The following is a 21479-nucleotide window of genomic DNA, read 5'->3' as shown; positions in this document are numbered from 1 at the left end:
ACCCCAACTTAGTTGCCCCTGGTGAGTGTTGGCCAGCTGCATAGCAGCTCCCCCATCAGTGTGTGAATGGGTGAATAAGAAGCAGTGTAAAGCATTTTGAGTGCCAACAGGTAGAAAAGCGCTATATACGTCCAGACCATTTGCCAGCTCTTGATAGACTAGAGGATGGACAGACATCAGTAGTTTGGATAAAGAAAACTGTTGGTAGAAGAGAAAAACAAACTAAAACATCTGTCCTCAAAATCATTATTTCTGTCTTGCTCTTCACTCCACCAAAAACAGAATATTCTTTGTTCACATTGTTATATGTGGGCCTATTAATAGGGAAGGTACTTGTATGTATATAAACTGGGGAACCCAAAGTATTGTTTACAGTAGACAAGTTGGTTCATTGTCACAGTAATCACATACTACCGCCACTACAACAGTGGTACTTTGGAGCTGTTAGTACTTCGACTATCACCAGGCTCGGTTCAGTTACTCACCTGGGTTTAAAGTCGAGTTCAGATGTGTTACTTGAGGACTGTCTCCTGTATGGTGAAAGCCTCCTCCTCCGCACCCTGTCCCCCAGCTGCTCGGCCTCCATGGGCCGAGGCCGGCTGCAGCTCCCCTGAGCTCCTGCAGGAGGCGGTGCAGCGGGGCTTCTGTCCATGGTGCTGAAGATTCGGTCGGCACTGTCCGGGGTGCTGAACAGCTCAGGATCGTCGGGCTCAGTGTGACGCCGCGGTCCCACTCCTGCGGTCCCCTGTCCTCTGTCGTGGAGCTGTATTGCAGGTGTAAAAACTGTGCTGTGTTCCAGAGAACGTCTGTCTGTCTGCCAGTCTAGAGGGGGAGGGGAGGGCAGCAGTCTGAGTGTAAGGTAAGGCTTTATGTCTCTGACAAAGAGCATGAAGCGCACTCATTTCTAGCTATTTCCTGGGCCTTGGCTGCTCCATTCTAGTGGATTTCACACCGATCAGTAAGGACGTGATGAGGCGATATGTCGTGGGTGACAAGGAGCTTACGGAGATTTTTCTTTCGTGGGGAATAATTTAAGCTCGGTCCTTCAGACGGTGACGCTTTAAACCTTAATATTATTGTCGCTTGCTATCTTCGACCAAAGAACGACGGCTTGGTCTCGATAAAGGTAATGCCGTTAAACGCCAAACTCGCTGAGCCTCCTTCATGGTGACTCGGTGGGTTGTGGGTTTTGTCGCTGTGCCACTTTGGAGAGCAGAAAGGCCTCTTCCTGGTTAGCAGTCCGGCCTACATCTCAGCTGTCACCACACAACAAGCTTCCACCTGATACTGGCATTCTGTTTTTGTGTTGCTTTGTTTGGGTGGACACAGTTTAACGGGGGCTTTGGTAAGTTGTATTGATGCCATACACTCACTTTGAACAGTTTCTGGCCTGTGACTCTGTTCGGAGATTCCCCGTGTCAAACTGTCAGCATAGCCTGTACCTTCTGGAGCACAGAGGAGCCTCCAAATGGACTGTGTTAGCACAGTATGTCTGAGATCGGAATATTAGGCTATGAATATTTGACTAATTACGATTTGTTTTTGATGGTTTCAACAAATAAATATCTCATACTAATTTTAATAGAAAGAATAAACAGCCTTTTTAGCTTTGTTTTTGTTATGGCCTTAAATTCTATTCTGTCTATGCTTCATTGCAATGAGTCCTGTTTGCCCCAGCATTTTTTTATTATCTAGTGAAATCAATGTATCTCTTATTCTTAGCAAAATAATATTTTTCATATTATATATTATTTTACTGTTTACTTAAGAAAGTCTTGAGAATCATTTTTAACTCAATATTGATTTAAAATGTTCTTAAATGAAGCCAAAAACAGTTTGAAACTCGTTTAAACTAGTTTCCTTATACCCTCCACATATCCAGAAAATAAACAGAGGAAAATGCCTTTTGTCTTGTCTGCGTCTTAGCCAACAATACTATACAGATGAGTCCAGTTTTGTTATTTTTCACTTCCATAAGGTTGAGAGACATAGAGACATATGGGTTGAAAGATTAGTGGTCAAAATAAAGTGGCAGCAGCAAAGACGTCTAAACTTTGGGTCCCTACTTCGAGTCAAGCCACAAACCTGCTGTATCCGTTTTGCCACAACTCACACATTATCAAATTGTATCACATTATCACCAGTATCTCTCTACCTGGCAAATGCCCACATCTTTCATATTCTGCATGTTCCATTTGTAATGCAGGCTTGTTGTTATTATCGTCTGCAAGCTGATGCTGCTCAGGGTTATTTTCTTCGACTTGATAAAGGTGGACATTGTAGAAATGTTTTCACAGACAGAATTCTGACTGTTACGTGTAAATTAACTATTAACTTTCAAATCGGTGGTTTACCCTTAAATATTGTTTTATACAGTTTTGCAAAATAATTGTATAAAATGGATGTTTTTATGATCAGCACACAGTAAAGGTGTATATTGTGTGTGTGTTTTATCCATTAGAAAATGATTTCAAAGATCCGACAGTGAGCCAACAGCGGACCAAGGGAGAACCAACTAACCACACATGACGAGCCTCAGCATCAAAGTGTCTATCTATCTATTTATCTACCTGTCAATTTATCCACCACCACTGTTTCACATCTTTACTTATGAATTTTGATTTTGCCCCTCTATTATTCAGATGAGTCAAGACATTACAGAGACAAGGACACGGACTCGGTCCAAAGGAATTCGCGGTCAGTATACACACACTCACTGATGTGAGTGACATTTTGTGTTACATGTTTATATAATCCATGGCTGATTGCAGTTTTTCAGTATTTACAGTTTTTACATTTTTCAGATCACATCACCAACGTCCGTGTGCACATCATATTAGTCTTTTCTCATTGGAAACATGAAATGTATATGTACAGGAACAAATATCAAGCATTTAAATATGCACAGAGCTTTTTCAAAACTTATAGCTCTCATAAGTATTTTGGAAATTAATGTTGTGCTGCTGCTTTTCTCTTAGTGTCATCAGAACTCATGGGACAAGAGATGAAGCAGGAGTTAAGGTAACAAATTTAAGACTAGCAATTATGGAGAAAATGTATATTGTTTATATGAAGTGTGTATTTGTCCTGCTGTGTCAGTAGCAGCTGCCCCACTCCTGGATGTGATGGCAAAGGCCATGTGAGTGGAAGATACTCAAGACACAGAAGGTAAGATTTTTATGGTGCATCATCAAATTTGTTTAGTTGGCTACTTAAACAGAAACTAAATCTTTCATATTACATTACTTATACAAGTAACACAAACCCAACAAAGAGAGAAAAGAGAAAGTTGATTGTTCGAATGTGCAAATGAATTTCAGTATGATTATTTAGGTGATTGTTTTCAACGAAATATGTTACAATATTATGCAAAACCATATATGATAGTTGTACTGTGATAAATATGTTTGTGTCTAAGGAAAAGAGAAGTTTTCCATGTTGGATGCACTGTAAAGCCCTTTAACTCAATAAGATCAAAACATATTTTAGCAGAATTAAGTGTGTGTCTCCCTCAGTACCTACAGGTTTCTTACCTGTTAAGTGGCTTTGTAAAAAGGTGTCTGGTAACAACAACAGCAATGGATGTACAATAATAATAATCTTAAATTGTGTGAAACAAAACTGTTCCCATAGCTACACTGTAATTAAATTAAATGTGTGTGTTTACTACATTTTGTTATTTGTCAGGAAAATGGTTCCTCCTTTGTTATAGAATCACATAAGATTAGAAGTCACTTACTGTGCTTTCCACAGTGTACTGGGATGCCCAATTGTGAAGAAAAGGAAGCTGGAGGAGGCTGAGGCTGAGGCTGAAGAGAACTCATCTGCTCCCAAGAGAAGGAACCAGCCTGTAAAGCAGGCTGCAGATAAAGACTTCACCACAGACAGTGATGTAGCAGAAGAGGATGAAGAGCAGAAAGAGGATGAGGAGGAAGACCTCAAAGAGAGGAAAAAGGACAAAAGTAAATGTAACACAGAGTCAACTCAAAGTGAGTGAAACCATGTCTATCAAACCAAAACTAGTACATTCCCCTTATAGGGACTTGACATTGTTTCACTGCTTTGGAATCTAAACACTCACAAACAGAATAGAAGCAAGAGAAAATCCATGTTGTTTTGCTTTATAGCCATGCTAGCAGCTCCGTTAGCAGAAGTCATTGTGTGTCTCTTTATGGTCATTATGCATATCTTTGGAGTAATTTATATCTTTTGATAGTTGTTCTGTGTCTCTCTGCAATCGTTTTGTATCTCTAGACATTTTGTGTCTCTTCACGGTTGTTTTGTGTTGTGTTAGTTTTCATGTGTCATGTCATTTTGTGTTTATCCAAAACCACATAGAGCAACTTTGTCGTTGGTTTTATGTCTTTTGTACTTATCTAATATCATTTTGTAGCTTTTTTGTGTGTATTTGTAGTCAGTTTTTTTCTTTATCTAGTGGTTTTGTATTAGGCCCTTTTGGTAATCCATCCAGGCTTCTACACGTCTATCATTACTATTCAACCTTTTCATAAACCTCACAGTAGTAAGTGTGATCTTGAGTTCACTCAGCCAAATCACATGGAAGAAAAAATTATGTCAATATAAAATCTGAACAGAACTTTTATTTTATGCATGAATGTATGTTGTAAAGAGAAGAACATACCTTGCTAATGTAGCAGCGACTCAAACCATTTGTAACAAAGACATTCGTTTGTTCTTTGGACTCACAGCAGACTGCTCACCGGTGGCAACAGAGGACAAAGAAGCAGCAGAAACAACAATTTATCCTCTGGCTGAAGATGTCGAGAATGAAAATGTCACATCAGAGATTGAGAACAAAACAAAAAGTGAGAAAACGGAGGTAATGAAACCAGTGATCACAGATGATCGTCTGCAGGAGAAAAATGAAACAAAGGAGAAGCCAGAAGGTCAGCTGGTGGTGAAGGACCAACCATCAGAGCAACCTGAAGAAATAACAAGGAAACTTAAAGAGACAAAAGAAGAAGAGGAAAGGGAAGCAGAAGAGGAAAAAAGTGAAGAGGAGGAGCATCAAGAAAGACAAGAGAATGCTTCAGAAAAGAGGGAGATCATAAACCAAGAAAATTCTGACCATCAGTACTCCAGTGGTGATTACAACCATCAGGCTAAGGCTTCATTGGAGGAGCAAAGTAAGAGGGACGAGAGAGATGATGAGGTGGGGGAGGAGGAGGAAGAGGAGGATGTGACAGAAGAAGAGGACAGAGAAGAGAGGGAGGTCCACCAAGATGTTGATACTCCTTACACTTTGAGTCGACACACTCAGGGATCAGAAACCGAGCTATCACTCAGGGAAGAAAAGGTTAGTACCCCCAAGACTGAGGAAGAGGAGGAGGATGAAGACCAGCAGGAGGAAGAGAGAGAAGAGGATGAGAGGCATGGGAAGGAAGCAGGCGAGGTGGAGGAGGAGGAGGACCAAGGCTCTCCACCTACTGTGGTTATAGACGTTCGGTCTGAGGATGATGATGAGGAAGAGGAGGAGGAGGAGGAGGAAGAGGAGGAAGAGGAGGAAGGAGAGGAGCAAGATCGTGTTTCAGAGGGCTCAGGAATCACAGACGACTCAGAGAACTGGGATATGACACGGGGCAACTTGGGGCTGTTGGAGCAGGCCATTGCTCTAAAGGCGGAGGAGGGGAAAGAGGGTCAAGAGGCCCCAGGGTCCCCGGATTACCAACCATACAGCACCTCCAGCAAGAGTTCTGATCCTGCTGCTGTAGCCCACCGCACAGCTCACTACAGCAAAGGTACATGAATACACCTCTAACGCTATGTTAGATTTCAGTGTTTGTGGAACAGGTATAAAATTAGATTGTGACGCATTATAATCACCATCAAAAACATTATTTTTACCACAAATCTAATTTTTAGATAGCAAGAGCAGTAATAGCCAGGATTTTAGTCCCCTCCTGATCCATTAGGGTATCGGTGAGCTCTGTGGCTTAGGAGAATATTCCTAATCTTTATAGGAATTTTAGGAATGTTATAGGAGTTTTTCTACATTATCTACATTTCTAAAATACACATATACAGTACACACGCTGACCAGAAAGTCTGGACACGTGTATTTTTATTACCTTTTATTATTTTAATGAAATCCAATGGTTGTAAATGGATCACAACACTTCTCCCACATCAACCGATCCTTACAATGTTCCAACCTCACTAAGTTTTTTTCTTGGAGCCTCTGACTATAAGGCCAGGTGACCTGAGTCTCCTACTCAAAGTGTCTGTGCACACTGGTTTCTCTCTTGTTATATTCACTAATGCAGCCAATGTAGGAGCAGTAAGGCATCTGTTTCTCAAAGAGGACAACTGTAAGTACCGCATCTTCTTTCCTGATTGGATCCAGCCCCAGAATGTCTCTGGTGACTATAGTGTCTATCTTTTAAAGACACCTTTCATTTCTTGGCTGTATCTCATAGAGAATAACTTCCTTTCTCAAGTAAAAAAAGCTGTTTTTGTTTGGTCATTTTTACTTCTAATTTACACTGATCATCACAGGTCACACACTCTGTGGAGAAAGAACCAATAATGTTGGTTTACTGAACATGAACCTATTTGAAGAGGTTTTAACACCTGATACACGATTGATACACGATCAATTTAAGAGCATCCAAACTTTCTGGAAAATGTTGCAAGCCTTCATGTTTTATACAGATAAAGTAGCAAATTTTGGTTGTTTGGTAAAAGTTAATCTTTGAAGTTTAACTAAATTGTTGCAGATAAATGATAAATGATGAACATGTTTTCTGTATTTTGGTATAAATTTTTTTTACATTTCAGTTTAAACATACAGTAACGTCTTGGTGTTCCATGTGTTGACAGTGTAATTTATTTGCTTATTGGACATGACTTTGTTTCAGTTATCACTGCATAATTCTTGTTCTTATGTCACCAGTTTGAATCACAGAAAAAAGTAAAAACTGTAAATTTAAAACCAGTGAGCCATGTTTTCAATGTAAGTGCAAGTCTGAGCAGACATCTGAATTCTCTGCTACTGTCTGTAGCGTATAATAGCAGGATTTTCTTAAGTGCATGTAAACTCATTCCCAGATTACCAGAGAAAGCTTGTTTCTCTAATTCATCTGGTTACTTAAGTGATGCGTTTTTCTTTGCAATTGCTTAAACCTTTGTTTAATCACATTTAACAGTCGTGAATGGGGGCAGGTAGTCCATAAACTGCAGGATTGTGTTTTTGACCCCTGGCCCCTGCTGGCTACGTGTTCAAATGTCTTTGGAGGAAGACACTGAACTCCAAGTTACGCCATGAATAGCAACTCTTCTCAACTGTAATTTCCCCATGGGACCTGTAAAGTATTTTAAAATTGAAAAGAGAAAAAGTATTTTAAACTATGTATATGCATATTAAAACACTGCTACTTTTAATGCAGTGAGAAAATAAAAGCCCTGTGTTAAAAAAAGTATTAATTCATATGTAATAATGTATCAACCTTGTGAAATAAAAAATAACATGTGAGAATCACATTTTGTACCAAAGACCCTTTGTACCTTTTATTATCACCGTCATCTAAATTACATCCTCCTCTCTTCAGAGAAAAGGGAGGTGAAGTGTCCGACCCCAGGCTGTGATGGGACAGGCCATGTGACTGGGCTGTACCCTCACCATCGCAGTCTATCAGGATGTCCCCACAAAGACAGAATTCCTCCAGAAAGTGAGTATATATTGAAGTTAGGTCCTTCCGGATGCATGTGTATTAATTACCTCAATGCCAACTGTGTTGTAACTAAACAATGTTTTTTAAAAGCTTGGTGGCGAAACTTCTGCTGATACCTTTTCAGTTAATCTACTAATACTACTACTTTAAAGGCCACTACATCTTTTATATCTACTTTGTGTGTTGCACAGCTACTCCTATTACTACTACGAGTGATATGAAATCTTATCCCCAGCAAACTAAACACACTGACCCAAGTTTGTGTCTGCTGTGTGTCTGTAGTTCTGGCCATGCATGAGAATGTTCTGAAGTGTCCGACTCCTGGATGCACAGGTCAAGGCCATGTCAACAGTAACCGAAACACACACCGCAGGTTAATACACCACCCAAGCACACACACATTCACACTAAAGTTTTACAGCATAGAAAGTACACATACACACAAATACACATGGGCCTGATGATTACTACGAAAGTGACCAATGACCATATCCAGGTTAGTTTTAGGAGTTTAAAGATAATTATGGGGACTTTTTTTCCTGTGTTTAGTCCTTATCTCAGAAATCTATGCAGAATGAAACAAATTACAGTATCGAAATGGTCAAAAATAAAGACGTTGGGCAAAATACACACAGAGTAAAACACCAAGAAGAACCAGTCTCATCTAATACTACTAACAGAGACTTACACTGTGCTTGAAAGGCTTTTTAAGAATTTCTAAGGCTGTTTGAATATTGAAGGTTAATAAATTTATTTTACTAAATGCCAACATGTGAAACTGTGTCCTCTGTCAGTCTGTCCGGCTGTCCCATTGCAGCAGCAGCAAAACTCAACAAGAACCAGGATAAGCAGGTTCATTTACAGGCATCAGCCAGTGAACCCTCTTCCAACTCTGACAGAGTGCTCAGGTGAGACATGTACAGTCGGAGTTTGCTGTATGTCACTACAGGGATAATAAATAGCTAATGACTTTTTCTCCAGGCCCATGTGTTTTGTAAAACAGCTGGAGATCCCTCAGTACGGCAGCTACCGGCCCAACACAGTGACCAGCACACCTCGTGCTAACCTGGCCAAGGAGCTGGAGAAATACTCCAAGGTCTCTTTTGACTATGCAAGCTTTGATGTCCAGGTGTTTGGAAAGCGTATGCTCATTCCAAAGACACCGAGCACCACGGAAACATCACCCAAAGCCTTCAAATGTAAGACCCACACACTTCTTTTCCAAGCCCACCTTCTATATTTGATTTGGCCATGCATAAGTTATGTTTAAATACAAATGTAAGGGTAACTCTGAAAAAGAGTTAGTAGAAAACACAGATCTGCACAGGAGTCAACATGAATTTTATGATTTGTGCTGTCTGTGATGTATATTACCTTTTTGGTCAGTTATAATGTTAGACAACAATAGATTCATATTAGAGCACGAATGTTTCTAGTTTGAGGTCAGGATCATTATTAATATTGAGTTAAACAATCTGATCATCATATAGCATGCCAATTAGTTTTTTTTAGTTTATTTGTTATGCTTAATATATAGGATCAGAAAAAACACAGCTGTATGCTTGTCTTCCAAACTAGCAAACACGATGCCTCCTAAAGCCTGGTAATGTGTCAGGCCGCACAGTCGTCTGCTATCTTCTTCTGGTTCCAGTAAAATTACTCATGCTTCTTTCTCATACAGCTAAGTCCTTTCCTAAGGCCTCCTCCCCCACTCACACCATGTCAGGAGGATTTTCAAAAAGCGCCTCATCCTCCAGTGGTTATGACTATAGCCAAGATGCAGAGGCAGCCCACATGGCAGCAACAGCCATCCTCAATCTGTCCACCCGTTGCTGGGAGAGACCAGAGACTCTCAACACCAAGCCCAGAGAGCCTTGCACCACGGTACACTGTCTTTAATTTCGACTGGATTTTTTATGGGGAGAGCTTGAACTTGGTGCTTCGCAGCTTCTCTGATATTCTGCTTCAGTCTTGCTGACTGCATTTGTGAACCCTGTAGGAGGCTGATATTGAAGTGGATGAAAATGGAACCTTAGACCTCAGCATGAAGAAGACCAAGAGGGAGGGTATGCAGTCTCCCGAGGCATCATCGTCTTCATCTTCATCCTCTCAGTACATTGGAGGCAGCTTGTCTCAGGGCCATGCTCAGCCAGAGTGGGATGGGCCACTGGACTTCACCAAATCAAGTGGAGTTAAAGAAGAAGACCATGAAGAGGTACTGTACACACTCAGTCGAGGAGAGTTACTAATGTACATCCAAGTCATACATAGTGTTGCTTAACTGATAGTATTTACCAATACTTTATTATTATTCAGGTGGAGTATACAGCTCCGTCATACACATCATCTGATGATGAAGAGGAGGACCAGGAGAACCTGGAGGACAGGAAGTACCCTGGTGAGGTCACAACCACCACCTTTAAGGTCAAGTTTCAGCCCAAAGACACCAAAAAAGAGCTTCTTGTGTAAGTCATATTTTTTCACTGTACTTTCACGCAAACTAATCTAGTGAGGGACCATTGTTTTATTCTTCATTTCACTGTAGCTTGTATTAACTAATAACTGATTTTAGATTTACATTTTAGACAGTGCCCCAACTTTTCTGTAATGGGTTTAGTATTATCCAAGATAATCAGTTCCCATTTTAATTCATATAGTGTTGTATTTTCAATGTATGTTTTACCCTTGACACAACCAACATGTCCTGGGGGGAAAAGACGAATCCAAATTGACACTGGAGTATTTCTTTTCTGGCAGTCAGAGTAAGCACTATTTCCAAAACCAATGAGTTTGTGTCTCGGCCCTAGATGTCCTACTCCAGGCTGTGATGGCAGTGGACACATCACTGGCAACTATGCATCACACAGAAGGTAAGACCAGCTATCTTACTCAGAAATGGTGAGTCAAATATTTGCTTTACAAATCATTGAATATACAATGATGTTAGAAACTTGTCAGACCTCCTCACTTTTTACACACTATACTGTCTTGTTGTTTGAAATGGAATAAATTGCCTGTTCTGTTCAAGCTGCACACAATAACATAATAATGACAAAGTGAAAATATATTTTTAGATATTTTTTCAAATAAGCGCACAATCAAGAAATGAAATCATTCTATTACAAATGCATTCGAACCCACAAGACTTCTTGGGTAAGTCTCTAAGATTCTTTCACCTGGAGTTAAGCAGCTTATCCCATTCATCTTGACAGATTCTCTCAATTCAATTTGTCACAGGTGGACACACTGGTTTTGTCAGTTTTGACTTTGAATAAATATGCATTTGCTCAAAATTTAGTGTAAGATTACTTATATCCTCAATCACTCATTTTCACAGTAATTATATATACTTATATTATTTATATGGGCAGCATAGTGGTGGAGGGGTTAGTACTGATGCCTTACAGCTAGAAGGTACCGGGTTTGCGTCCCTGGCCGGCCATGGAGTTTGCATGTTCTCCCCGTGCTTGTGTGGGATTCCCACAGTCTAAAGACATGCGTGTTAGGTTAATTGGTGACTCTAAATTGCCTGTAATTGTGAGTAGATGTCTGTCTGTGTTGGCCCTGAGATGGACTGGAGACCTGCGTCTTGCCCTTATGATGGCAGGATCAGGCTCTGGCCCCCATGAGGGTCGATGGTTATAGATAATGGATGGATATTAATTATAGTATAAGATTTTGGTTTGTTGTTTAGTGTTTTGTCCCCTCACATAGTTTGGCTTCCTTTCATGCCATAGCTAGTATTATGTTTGTACCTCGAAATGCTTTAATATTTAATGGATAAGCAAAATATTTTCTGATGTGATTGCTGTTCATTGACTATCACTGTCCTAAGTACAATATGGACCTCTTCCGTTGTAAGGATGTAAGCACTGCACTGCTTAGTGTTTCTTCACCATGCAGGTTAGCACCTGGACAGGAAACAATAAGCTCACCTTTGACCAGGAGACATGCTGAGGGTTCCTCACCTGTCATTACAGTTTAGGAGTCCTTTCAGGTTTAGGCCCTTTCCTTCACTCATTCTCAGACGTCCTGTTCTCATTCTGGTTTTCTGACAATCTCTCTCTAACCTATCTTCCAGTCTGTCAGGCTGTCCTCTTGCCGATAAATCTCTTCGGACCCTCATGGCTGCCCATACAGCTGAACTAAAGTATGTGTGCTTTCTCCTGTCTTCCACCTTCACCTGTTCACAGAGCACTTGACCTACAGCTACAGCTCTGTCTCTGCTCTTCTTCCGACACTAAGATCAAATAGTCAGAATCAATCATGAGTAATGTCAGTAGTGAAATAAGAAACAAAAAATAATGAGCCTCAATCATTGTATCAATGCAGCTGTCACATTGGCGCACGTAATCTGTCCATCATCACTCCTAGGATTTTCAACAATTGTGCCACAGATAGGTTTGTTCAATGCCAGACATGTATTTATGATACAGAGGTAATTAATTACTTAAATAATAAAACTTAAGTATAATTTTCCTGCAGTGTAAAATGTTTGCCATGATACATTTTGTTTTGAAATAAATAAAAACCTTATTAAAAAAAAATCTAAAATATACCCATTACATTTTAATATCAATGACTACATATAAGGAAATTTATGTTTGTATGAGGATGGTCAATTGTTTGTAGTTTAAAAATCAATATGTAAAGTTAAAAATAAGTGTTTGTCTATTGCCTGATTTTGGCAAATGTTTCATTAGAACATTCAAAAGCAGCAGAACCTGTTGGCATTTTCTTCTATTTGAACTAGCCATTATCCCATTTACAATCTGGATGTGGCATCTATTTGTATATAGTGTGAAATACTGGATTGTATCTGCAGTCTGCTGATTATGTTAGACTGTTAAGTGAAGGAAGATCTGTGTGTCCTAGGTGTCCGACTCCAGGTTGTGATGGATCAGGCCACATCACTGGAAACTATGCTTCACATAGAAGGTAGGAGGTCTTTTCCAAATCTGCCTGCTGCACCATCAGTTTACTCTGTACAGACAGGGGCCGTGATTGATACTCTCTGATCCTCTCTGCCAGTCTGTCGGGGTGTCCTCGAGCCAAGAAAGGTGGCGTCAAATCAACCCCTACCAAGGATGACAAGGAAGACTCAGAGCTGTTAAGGTGCAGTCGCACATCACCTCTTACCAATCAAGTCATGATTATCCACTAATCCTGTTAATGTTGTGTTGAACAGAGGTCAGACAGGGACCTTTCTGCTGCTTAGATACAGCTCTGCACTACAACAAATACGAAACTAAACATATAAATAAGAAGCTATGAATCTTACTAATCTCTGCACCGCTGCCAGTACTGATGTAAAAGTCTGTGTCATGGGAGGCTTCCAGAGCATCTCTTCACATTAGGATAAGTGTTGGAGGATATTTGTATTTAAACATCCAGTGGAAAATGCTGCACACTGTAGCTTTAATTAAGCAAACTGCATAAACCACAAATTACCTAGAATATATTCAGTTCTGCAAACCAGTAATGTATATTACAGCTCTGATGCAGTGACATTTTTTACAACATTGTGTAACATTTGGAAGTGGTTGCATAAATAAATGCTGGCTGATTTTGTCTTTCATTACAGTTTTTGTTATAATTTTAATTCTAATTACATCAAATGTCATTAGCTTCAGTGTGACTTTGCTTCCATCCCTGCTTACCATCAGTCAAACCAGTTTTTCCTCCCTGTTTCCAGGTGTCCAGTTCCCGGCTGTGACAGTCTGGGCCACATCAGTGGGAAGTATGCCACCCACCGCAGTGCCTATGGATGTCCATTGGCAGCACGCCGGCAGAAGGAAGGTCTTCTTAACGGCACTCCTTTCTCCTGGAAGGCCTTCAAGACTGAGGGCCCAACCTGCCCAACGCCAGGCTGTGATGGCTCTGGACATGCTAATGGCAGTTTCCTTACCCACCGCAGGTATCAGGAATATCTAAGAACTTCTGCACACAGAAAGCACTGAAAGCTGGATTTATACTTATGCACTGAATCTACACCACCGGTCTCTTATAGGTTCTGCAGGTCACAGAGTCTATAAAGATGTCTGTGTTTCTGGAGTCAAAGTGTCAAAGTGTCCTTGAGCAAGACACTTAAGAGGACATCAAGGACAGTGTGTCCTTGATGTCCACTTAACCCCAACTTATTTGCTCCTGGTGAGAGTTGGCCAGCTGCATAGCAGCTCCTCCATCAGTGTGAGAATGTGAGTGTGTGTGATGTGAGTGTGAATGGGTGAATGAGATGCAATGTAAAGCGCTTTGACTCCCAATAGATAGGAAAGTGTTATATAAGCGCAGACCATGTACCATGGTTTGGGAATGTGTGTAGCATGTTACAGACACATCAGTGTACAAGTCTAAATGTTTACAACAATGTAGGCCACTTGCTTAGACTCTGCATAGATTCGATGTAGGATCATAAATCAAATTTCATCCCACAGCCCATTTTCAACATGTATGGGAGAGAAAAACAGTTTGCAAAACAGTTTAAAGACTGCAGTTATTAAACCTACAACATACACATTGAAACAAACCTTTGACTTTGTTCTTATAGCACAGATGTAGATCACACGCTAAACCTAAAACCAGCAAGTATGTGGTACCAGAGAAAAAACTGAGAAGTGTTAGCAAGAATGGGTGTTGATGGGCCATTTATGCTAGTTTGCCATAAATAATCCCTCCTTTGTTTGGTAAGAGTCAGGGACAGTTGTCCTCCACATAGCCCTGTCTGTGTACATCAAGACAACTTGTTTGTTGTGTCCATTACATATTAGACGATATTTTATAGAGTTGAAAGTAAACTGTGTAGTGTGAGGTTTAATCTTTCATTTATGGCTGCTCTCAGTCTGTCAGGGTGTCCCAGAGCATCAGCCAACAAGAAGAGAGCCAAGTTCCCTGGAGATGAGTACATCACTGCAAAATTCAGAGCCAGTGATGGTAAGAGACAATACTTTCCCTTTCACCAAGCCATGCTGCTGCTACTATTACTAATAACACATGGAAACATCAAAAAAAGTTCTTCTTTATTGTTAGAGACAAGATGAACATCTTACAACTGCAATTCCAATAATGTTGGGAAGATGTGAAAATGTAAATAAAAACACAATGCAATGATTTGCAAATCTCATAAACACATATTATATTTACATTAGAACATTTCAAATGTTAAACTGAAAATTTTTACCATTTCATGGAAAATATTAACTAACTTTGATTGGATGGCAGCAACACATCTCACAAAAGTTAGAAGGGGGCAACAAAAGGCAAGGCCTTCCCTGAAAGAGACAATGTCTGGATGGGTGTATATCTTCCTCTAAAACCTTTTTCAGTGTATTGAAATTGTACTTTTCAGCATTGATGGTGTCTTTCCAGATGTGTAAAGCTGCCCATGGCATAGTACTAATGCACCCCCATACCATCAGAGATGCAGGCTTTTGAACTGTCCCATGATGACAAGCTGGATGGTCCCTTTTCTCTTTAGTCCAAAGGACATGGCGTCCATGGTTTCCAACACAAATGTCCAATTTTGATTCATCTCCATTTTACCTCAGACCATTTTAAATGAGATTTGGCCCAGAGAACACGGTAGTCATTTCTGGGATGTGTTCACATATCATGTCAAGTCCAGTTGACATGATTCAATCTTCGGATAAACCAAACCTGGATGACTGAGAATCTTCACTGACATTAAATGTTAAAATTTCTCAGTTTCAACATCTATATGTTTTTATTTACATTTTACACATCTTCCCAACTTTTTTGGAATTGGGGTTGCACATACAGCATAACATGCACAGACTCTAGGACAGGAGGCCAACTGTGATGTTTACTAGGGTTAAATTCCCTTTTGGCCCCTAAATGCAGCACCACTTTTGGACCACAGATATAAGTGACGTGAGCCTGTTCTAGAAATCTGAGGCATCTAGAGGGGATATGATTGACAGCTGTTTTGACATTGAATTTACTGTGTATTTACTCAGTTCTGGACAATGATGAAGACATCAAGCAACTCAACAAGGAGATCAGTGAGCTAAACGAGTCTAACTCAGAGATGGAGAGCGACATGATGAATCTGCACACTCAGGTTTGAAATTGATCAGAGACAATAATAAACCTTATTGCAAATTATTTTGCACTGAGTCACTCATACAGCTTGTTTGTTCCAGTGGTCGACAGCATTACTAAAAATAAAAAACTGTCCCCAAATCATCAGATTAAAGCATTAAGTAAAAGTGTTGATAATGAGAATATTTGGTTCTCTTGTCAAGTGGACTCTCACTGAGTGTTCTGTGTTTGTCCCTGCTTCAGATTTCATCAATGGAGAAGAACTTAAAGAGCATGGAGGAGGAGAATAAACAGATTGAGGAAAGGAACAAGGCCTTGTTCCTCGAGCTATCAGGGCTTAGTCAGGCCCTGATGCGCAGCCTGGCCAACATTCGCCTGCCCACAATGGTGAGTAGTTTTTTTAATCAGCTAATGGTTTATTGTAGAAAGCAGGTGCCCCACTAAACCATAACTATGTGTGTGATGACAACCATTCAGTAGCTTGGCTGTTGATGGCCCATCTAATTAAATGCTCTGCAATTATAGAGCACTTTTTTGATTTATTGGTTCACCAAATGCTTTACAGTTGCTTCACATTAACCCATTCACACTCACACAAAGTTGCCATGCAAGGGGCCCATCTGACCTGCTTGAAGCAGCATCAGGATTAGAGTCTTTCCCAAAGATATATGGACTGGAGGGAATCCAGCTGCTGACAAAATCATTAACATATCTCTAACAACAGTCAACTTCACCACCTCATTTAGGCAGGCTGAGATTCCCCCACTGCTGATAGTAGAAGCCTACTATCAGCCCTTACCTTGCAGAGAATTACATACCTGGCTTTCTTCTTTCATTTGTGGCCAAGACCCTTGAAGTGAAACCTTTGATCAAATCACAGATTTCCTTTCTCAGAACAAACTTTTTCATATCAAGTCCGGCTTCAGAAGTGGTCACTCTATTAACAGCAATCCTGACAGTAGTGGAATCTCTCCAGGCTGCAAAAGCTGCAGCTCTTTGCTTGTCAAACCCCACCTATCTGCAGGCTTTGATACTGTAAAAAGCCAGATCCTTATGTCTGTACTGACTGACTTGGGCAGCTCAAGTCTTACCCATCTGCAACCTTCAAGGTATGAGGGGTAAGTTTCCAACGTGTGTGGTCTCTCCACAGGTACTAAATCTTTGGGTTCCATAATCCACTGATTTTTCTTTCTTTGTAATCATGATAGCACACAGCTCTTCCTGTCCTCTCCGCCAGATGACTTCTGTTTTATCACAAATTTCTGTCTGTCTCTCTGACATCTCTGCTTGGATGAGAAAAAGACATCCTCAACTTAACCTCTCCAGGACAGAATTTCAATACAACATAGTGTCAGCATCAACAGGAACTTCAGTGTTGTCCCTGCAAAGTCAGCCAGAAATCTGAGGGCCATCGTTGATGACCAACTGATCTTTACTAACTACATCTCCTCTGTGTCTAGGGCAAGCAGAGCTGCCCTCTACAGAATCAGAAAGATCAGATCGTACCTTTTTGAATATGAAACCCACTGATCATCTGTCTCAACTACGGCAATGCCCTGCTGACGGGGTGCCTTAATGCCTTAATGTCTTCTCCTTGCATTCTTTGTATCTCACTTGAAAGTTGCTTGGTTAAAAGCATCTGCTAAATAAATATAAGATGTACAGGGAAATGTAAATGTTAAGTACTTAGCGGTTGACAGTTTGTTAAAAATGTCTTACTTACTGCAGAGTATTACCATTAATTGTTTTACTGTAATAAATGCTGAGCGGGTAGTAGAGGACAGATCAAGTGAGGAAGGCTATCTGACACATAACAGCCCTGTGATTTCTGAAGTGGTGAGTTAATGTGGGGTTAACCAGATTTAAACAGACATCAGCAGCAGGACTCTGCTCAGAGATTCTTGTAATGAACAGTTACTCTTTTCTGGCCACACTTTACTCAACACGTTTTTTTACTTTGAACATTTTATCCATGATGATGACAGCAATTGACAGAACTCCTAGCACTTAGCACTCAGCACTCTCTCAGATAAAGATGTCTAGCAGCAGCAGTCATGTGCTCATCTGTTGACAGAATAGAACTGTTTTATTCTCTGACTTAACTTATCCAACCTGTGTGTTTTCAGCAGGAACCGTTGTCTGAGCAGAACTTCGACAGCTATGTGGAAACCCTGACCCACATGTTTACCAATAAAGACTGCTATCAGAACCCTGAGAACCGGGCCCTGCTCGAGTCCATTAACCAGGCAGTGAAGGGCATTGAGGTGTGATGAATGGGAAGGAGAGGACAGCGGAAAGGCCATCACACTGAAACACCACTCTTTTTTTCCAAACCCTTTAGATTCTGTATGTAATTTATTCTTCCCATTTTGAACTAAACTGTTTTTTGAATTTGTTTCCTGTTTGCATGTTGCTTTATAATGGTATGAGTGTGAACAGATTAGGGTGTGGGTGTGTTAATGTAAGCCAGAGCATCTTAAGCTACACAGTGGCAGAGAGTGCAGAACAAAGTGTGGAGTGCAGTATCCAGCCTGAGCTGAGAAGATTCCTTTAGTTAGTGAACATATTCCATTTCCACACAATAATGGTGATAGTATTCTATATGAGCATAGTGATGTTGAACCTCCAGGACTAGTTGGTAGATTCATTCTTACAATTGCTGTGTAACTATTTAAGTCCTTTGCAAATGTTGGTTTAATAACAACTTATGTACTCATGTCTGCTGTATTTCTTATGTTGGCCTATTTATTATTCATTAAATATTTATTAGGTTTTTTTTTAATTTAATGCTACCTTAGAAGATTTTAAATGGTAATGAAGAGAAGGGAATCATTTCCTCTGCATTGTTGAACAAAGAGGAAATATTTTAAGATATCAACTATGAATATGAGTTTTATATATCTTATTATTTATTTAAAATACTGGAATCTTTTTAAGTGCAAATATTTTGTAACAAAATTTTTAAATAATTTTCTAAAGATTTTTTTGGTGCTTATGTTTATATGATTTTCCTTTTATTTCCACAAACTATTTTGAGTACATTGCAATACACTGGGAAAAATGAGCTGCATATTTGGTATTTATTTGGTGATAAAGAACAAAGTGATGGTGAATATTTATTTTGTATTGTCTATGTGTTAATGATGGCTGTGTATGGATTAGTCTTTAAGTTGCTCTTGAAATAAAGTGAACCCACAGTGAAATGTGGACGGCTCTCATTGTGACATTGTATTTATTAACAATTTTACATCCGTTATTTCTGATACAGGACTACTACAAACCCCATATCCAAAAATGCTAGGATGCAGTGTAAAATGTAAGTAAAGAGACAATAATTTACAAATAATTTGCAAAAAATTCTTACTTGTAAATGGTACAAAAATGGTATATAAAATGTTGAAATGCAAAACCCCAGGGTGGAACATCTCACAACTAATGAGGTAAATTGGCAACAGGGCAGTATCATGATTGGGCATAAAAAGAGAAACTTGGAGAAGCTGAACCTTTTAGCAGAAAGGAAGAGAAAAATTCATAACAAGTGTGAGAAGCAATCGGAAGGTAGGACATATAAGAATACTTATTTTAACAGCATAGGAGGCTATGGAAGACTTCTAACTTAAACAGTTCTTTGAATACTTGTTCCACTATTGTGGGACCATTGCGCTGAAGAGCTTTACCTGGGATCTTTTCCGGTGCGGGGAAGGGATCACCTGATGCTGTTCATTGTCGGAGCGCAGTGATTGTAATCCTGGATTAGAGCGTTTAAATAGGAAGGTGCTGTTGAGATGACCAATCTGTAGGCAAGAATCAGAGCTTTGAACCTAAAGTAGGCAGCGACTGGAAATCATTGCAGAGATTCTTAAGGCAGTGTGATGTGTCCTTTTTAATTGATCTAAAAAATTAGACATGCTGCTGCATTTTGGATCATTCTGAGGGGTTTGCTGATAGACCCTGACAGCGGGGCATTGCAGTAGTCAAGACCAGATATGACCTGTGCCTGCACAATGAGATGGGTTTCATATTCAGAAAGGTAAAAGACAAAGGAGATGTAGTCAATAAAAATCAGTTGTTCCTCGATTATAACCCCAAAGTGTCTGGCAGACTTAGCAGGAACAATAAGTGAAGATCCTAAGTTGATGATGATGCGGACTTGTATGGAAGGTCTGGCTGGGAGGACTAGAATTCCTGTCTGGATAATAGATCCCAAAAATAGGTAAGTATAGATGGAAAAAAGAAGAGGACCAAGAACTTAGTTGTATAATATCATTAAACGATTCAGAGAATCAGAAGGAAACTATACAAAGGATTATAAAAAACAATCGTCTTTTAGCTTGTCCCTTCAGACACAAAGGATAAGATAACCTCTGATAACCATTGGGAGACTGTGGTGCAGGAAGGTAGAGTGGTTGTCCACCAATCTCACAGTGGTTCAATCCCCACCTCCTCCGGTCACATGTCGAAGTGTCCTTGAGCAAGACACTGAACCCCAACTTAGTTGCTCCCAGTGACTGTTGGCCAGCTGCATAGCAGCTCCTCCATCGGTGTGTGAGTGTGTGTGTGATTGTGAATGGGTGAATAAGAAACAGTGTAAAGTGCTTTGAGAAAAGTGCTATATAAGTGAGAAAAGTGATATTTAAGTGCAGACCATTTACCATTTTCATTGAACATATTTTGTCACCACATCCACAACAAAGGAAAGTTAAAATACAAAGAAACAACCATACTGTATATATAAAAGGTTCCGAAACACTAACACCATCTCTGCAGCCAAGGCCATTTAAAATGGACGGGTGAATTAGAAATCTCTGCTGTGGTCTGACAAGTGAAAGTAAAAATTCCTTTAGGACATCACAGAAGTGGTTTCCCTCATAATGAAGAGGAGCATGTCTATCATTTTTACTTTCAATTTCAGAGCTTTTTCTCTGGTTTCTTTCACTTGCATGTTACCTGCATTATGTAAATCAAGCGGAAAATATTTAGTTTTTTTGTTTCCAAAAAACATTCAGGCCGCAACGCAACAACATGTGAATGTTTTGAAAAGGGCAATTATTCTCTATACGTAGTGTAGACAGGTTTTGGAGCTACATATTTTGCCATCCAGAGAAAATAATTTTCGGCGGACACTGACTAGTGTTACTTATTTTACCAAACAGAATCCAAATCCCATTCTCTCATATAAGAGAACAGCTTTGTTCTAATGTTGTTGCATTTATTACTAATGTACTGCTTAGGCCTGCTTATTCCCTCATTGGATACAGTTCTGTGCCCAATAACTACAACATTGTGGTGTGTATCAGTGTGTGCTATCCACCCCCCATTTAGGAATTGGCAGATCAACAACAATATTATGAATACTTTTAACAATTTTGTGTATTAGCAGAAGGCCTCTGGGTCACATTCTGAAAAATGTAAATCTCATTTAGATTAAAAAAAAAAAAAATCCATCCTAAGCAATTAACAGATTAATGTCAAGATCACTTACATGTTTTGGAAATCATTTAGCAGCAATGTAAATGTTTACATATATGTCCTATAATTGATATATCACCCTCACAAATGAGAAAGTTCTTGCTGATAAGTTAGCTGTTTTTAATAGTAACTATCAATGTTGGGGAGTCCGGTCATGGTATTATTTTGGTATATAAACGTCTGTAGTCTGGGTCTCCAATTGTTCCTACAAGTAACTGGGGAAGGTCAATCTTCTTCTTTTCCTTTCGGCTGCTCCCTTTC

General features: G+C 39.8%; 1 protein-coding gene across 12 annotated transcripts; it reads left to right on the top strand.

Annotated features, from left to right (window-relative positions):
* The first annotated feature begins 613 nt into the window (after window positions 1-613).
* Window positions 614-18967, top strand: myt1a (myelin transcription factor 1a). 12 transcript variants are annotated; one of them, XM_067526240.1, is made up of 23 exons: window positions 614-859; window positions 2462-2546; window positions 2643-2697; window positions 2979-3021; window positions 3076-3168; window positions 3754-3962; window positions 4710-5759; window positions 7569-7688; window positions 7974-8064; window positions 8486-8599; window positions 8673-8890; window positions 9373-9575; window positions 9691-9906; window positions 10008-10156; window positions 10499-10561; window positions 11773-11841; window positions 12567-12629; window positions 12723-12806; window positions 13387-13608; window positions 14530-14621; window positions 15665-15768; window positions 15993-16136; window positions 17876-18967. In XM_067526240.1, the coding sequence occupies exons 2-23, from the start codon at window positions 2526-2528 to the stop codon at window positions 18017-18019; spliced, it is 3567 nt and encodes a 1188-aa protein (XP_067382341.1). In that variant the 5' UTR covers window positions 614-859; window positions 2462-2525; the 3' UTR covers window positions 18020-18967. The 12 variants fall into 12 exon arrangements, with proteins under 12 accessions (XP_067382341.1, XP_067382337.1, XP_067382336.1 ...); XM_067526236.1 differs by having other exon boundaries at window positions 3754-3989; window positions 4713-5759; XM_067526235.1 differs by having other exon boundaries at window positions 3754-3989; window positions 17879-18967.
* The last annotated feature ends 2512 nt before the right edge of the window (window positions 18968-21479 follow it).

Source organism: Channa argus, chromosome 13 (genome assembly GCF_033026475.1).
Source record: "Channa argus isolate prfri chromosome 13, Channa argus male v1.0, whole genome shotgun sequence".
Lineage (NCBI taxonomy): Eukaryota > Metazoa > Chordata > Actinopteri > Anabantiformes > Channidae > Channa > Channa argus.
The sequence above is the reverse complement of the archived record's forward strand: the minus strand, read 5'-3'. Positions and strand labels throughout refer to the sequence as shown.

Coding starts and splice junctions, on each gene's coding strand:
- myt1a (XM_067526232.1), top strand. CDS start 2,526: ATGACGAGCCTCAGCATCAAA. Junction 9,576..9,690: donor CCAGAGAGCCTTGCACCACG/GTACACTGTCTT, acceptor TGAACCCTGTAG/GAGGCTGATATTGAAGTGGA. Junction 10,562..11,772: donor AACTATGCATCACACAGAAG/GTAAGACCAGCT, acceptor CCTATCTTCCAG/TCTGTCAGGCTGTCCTCTTG.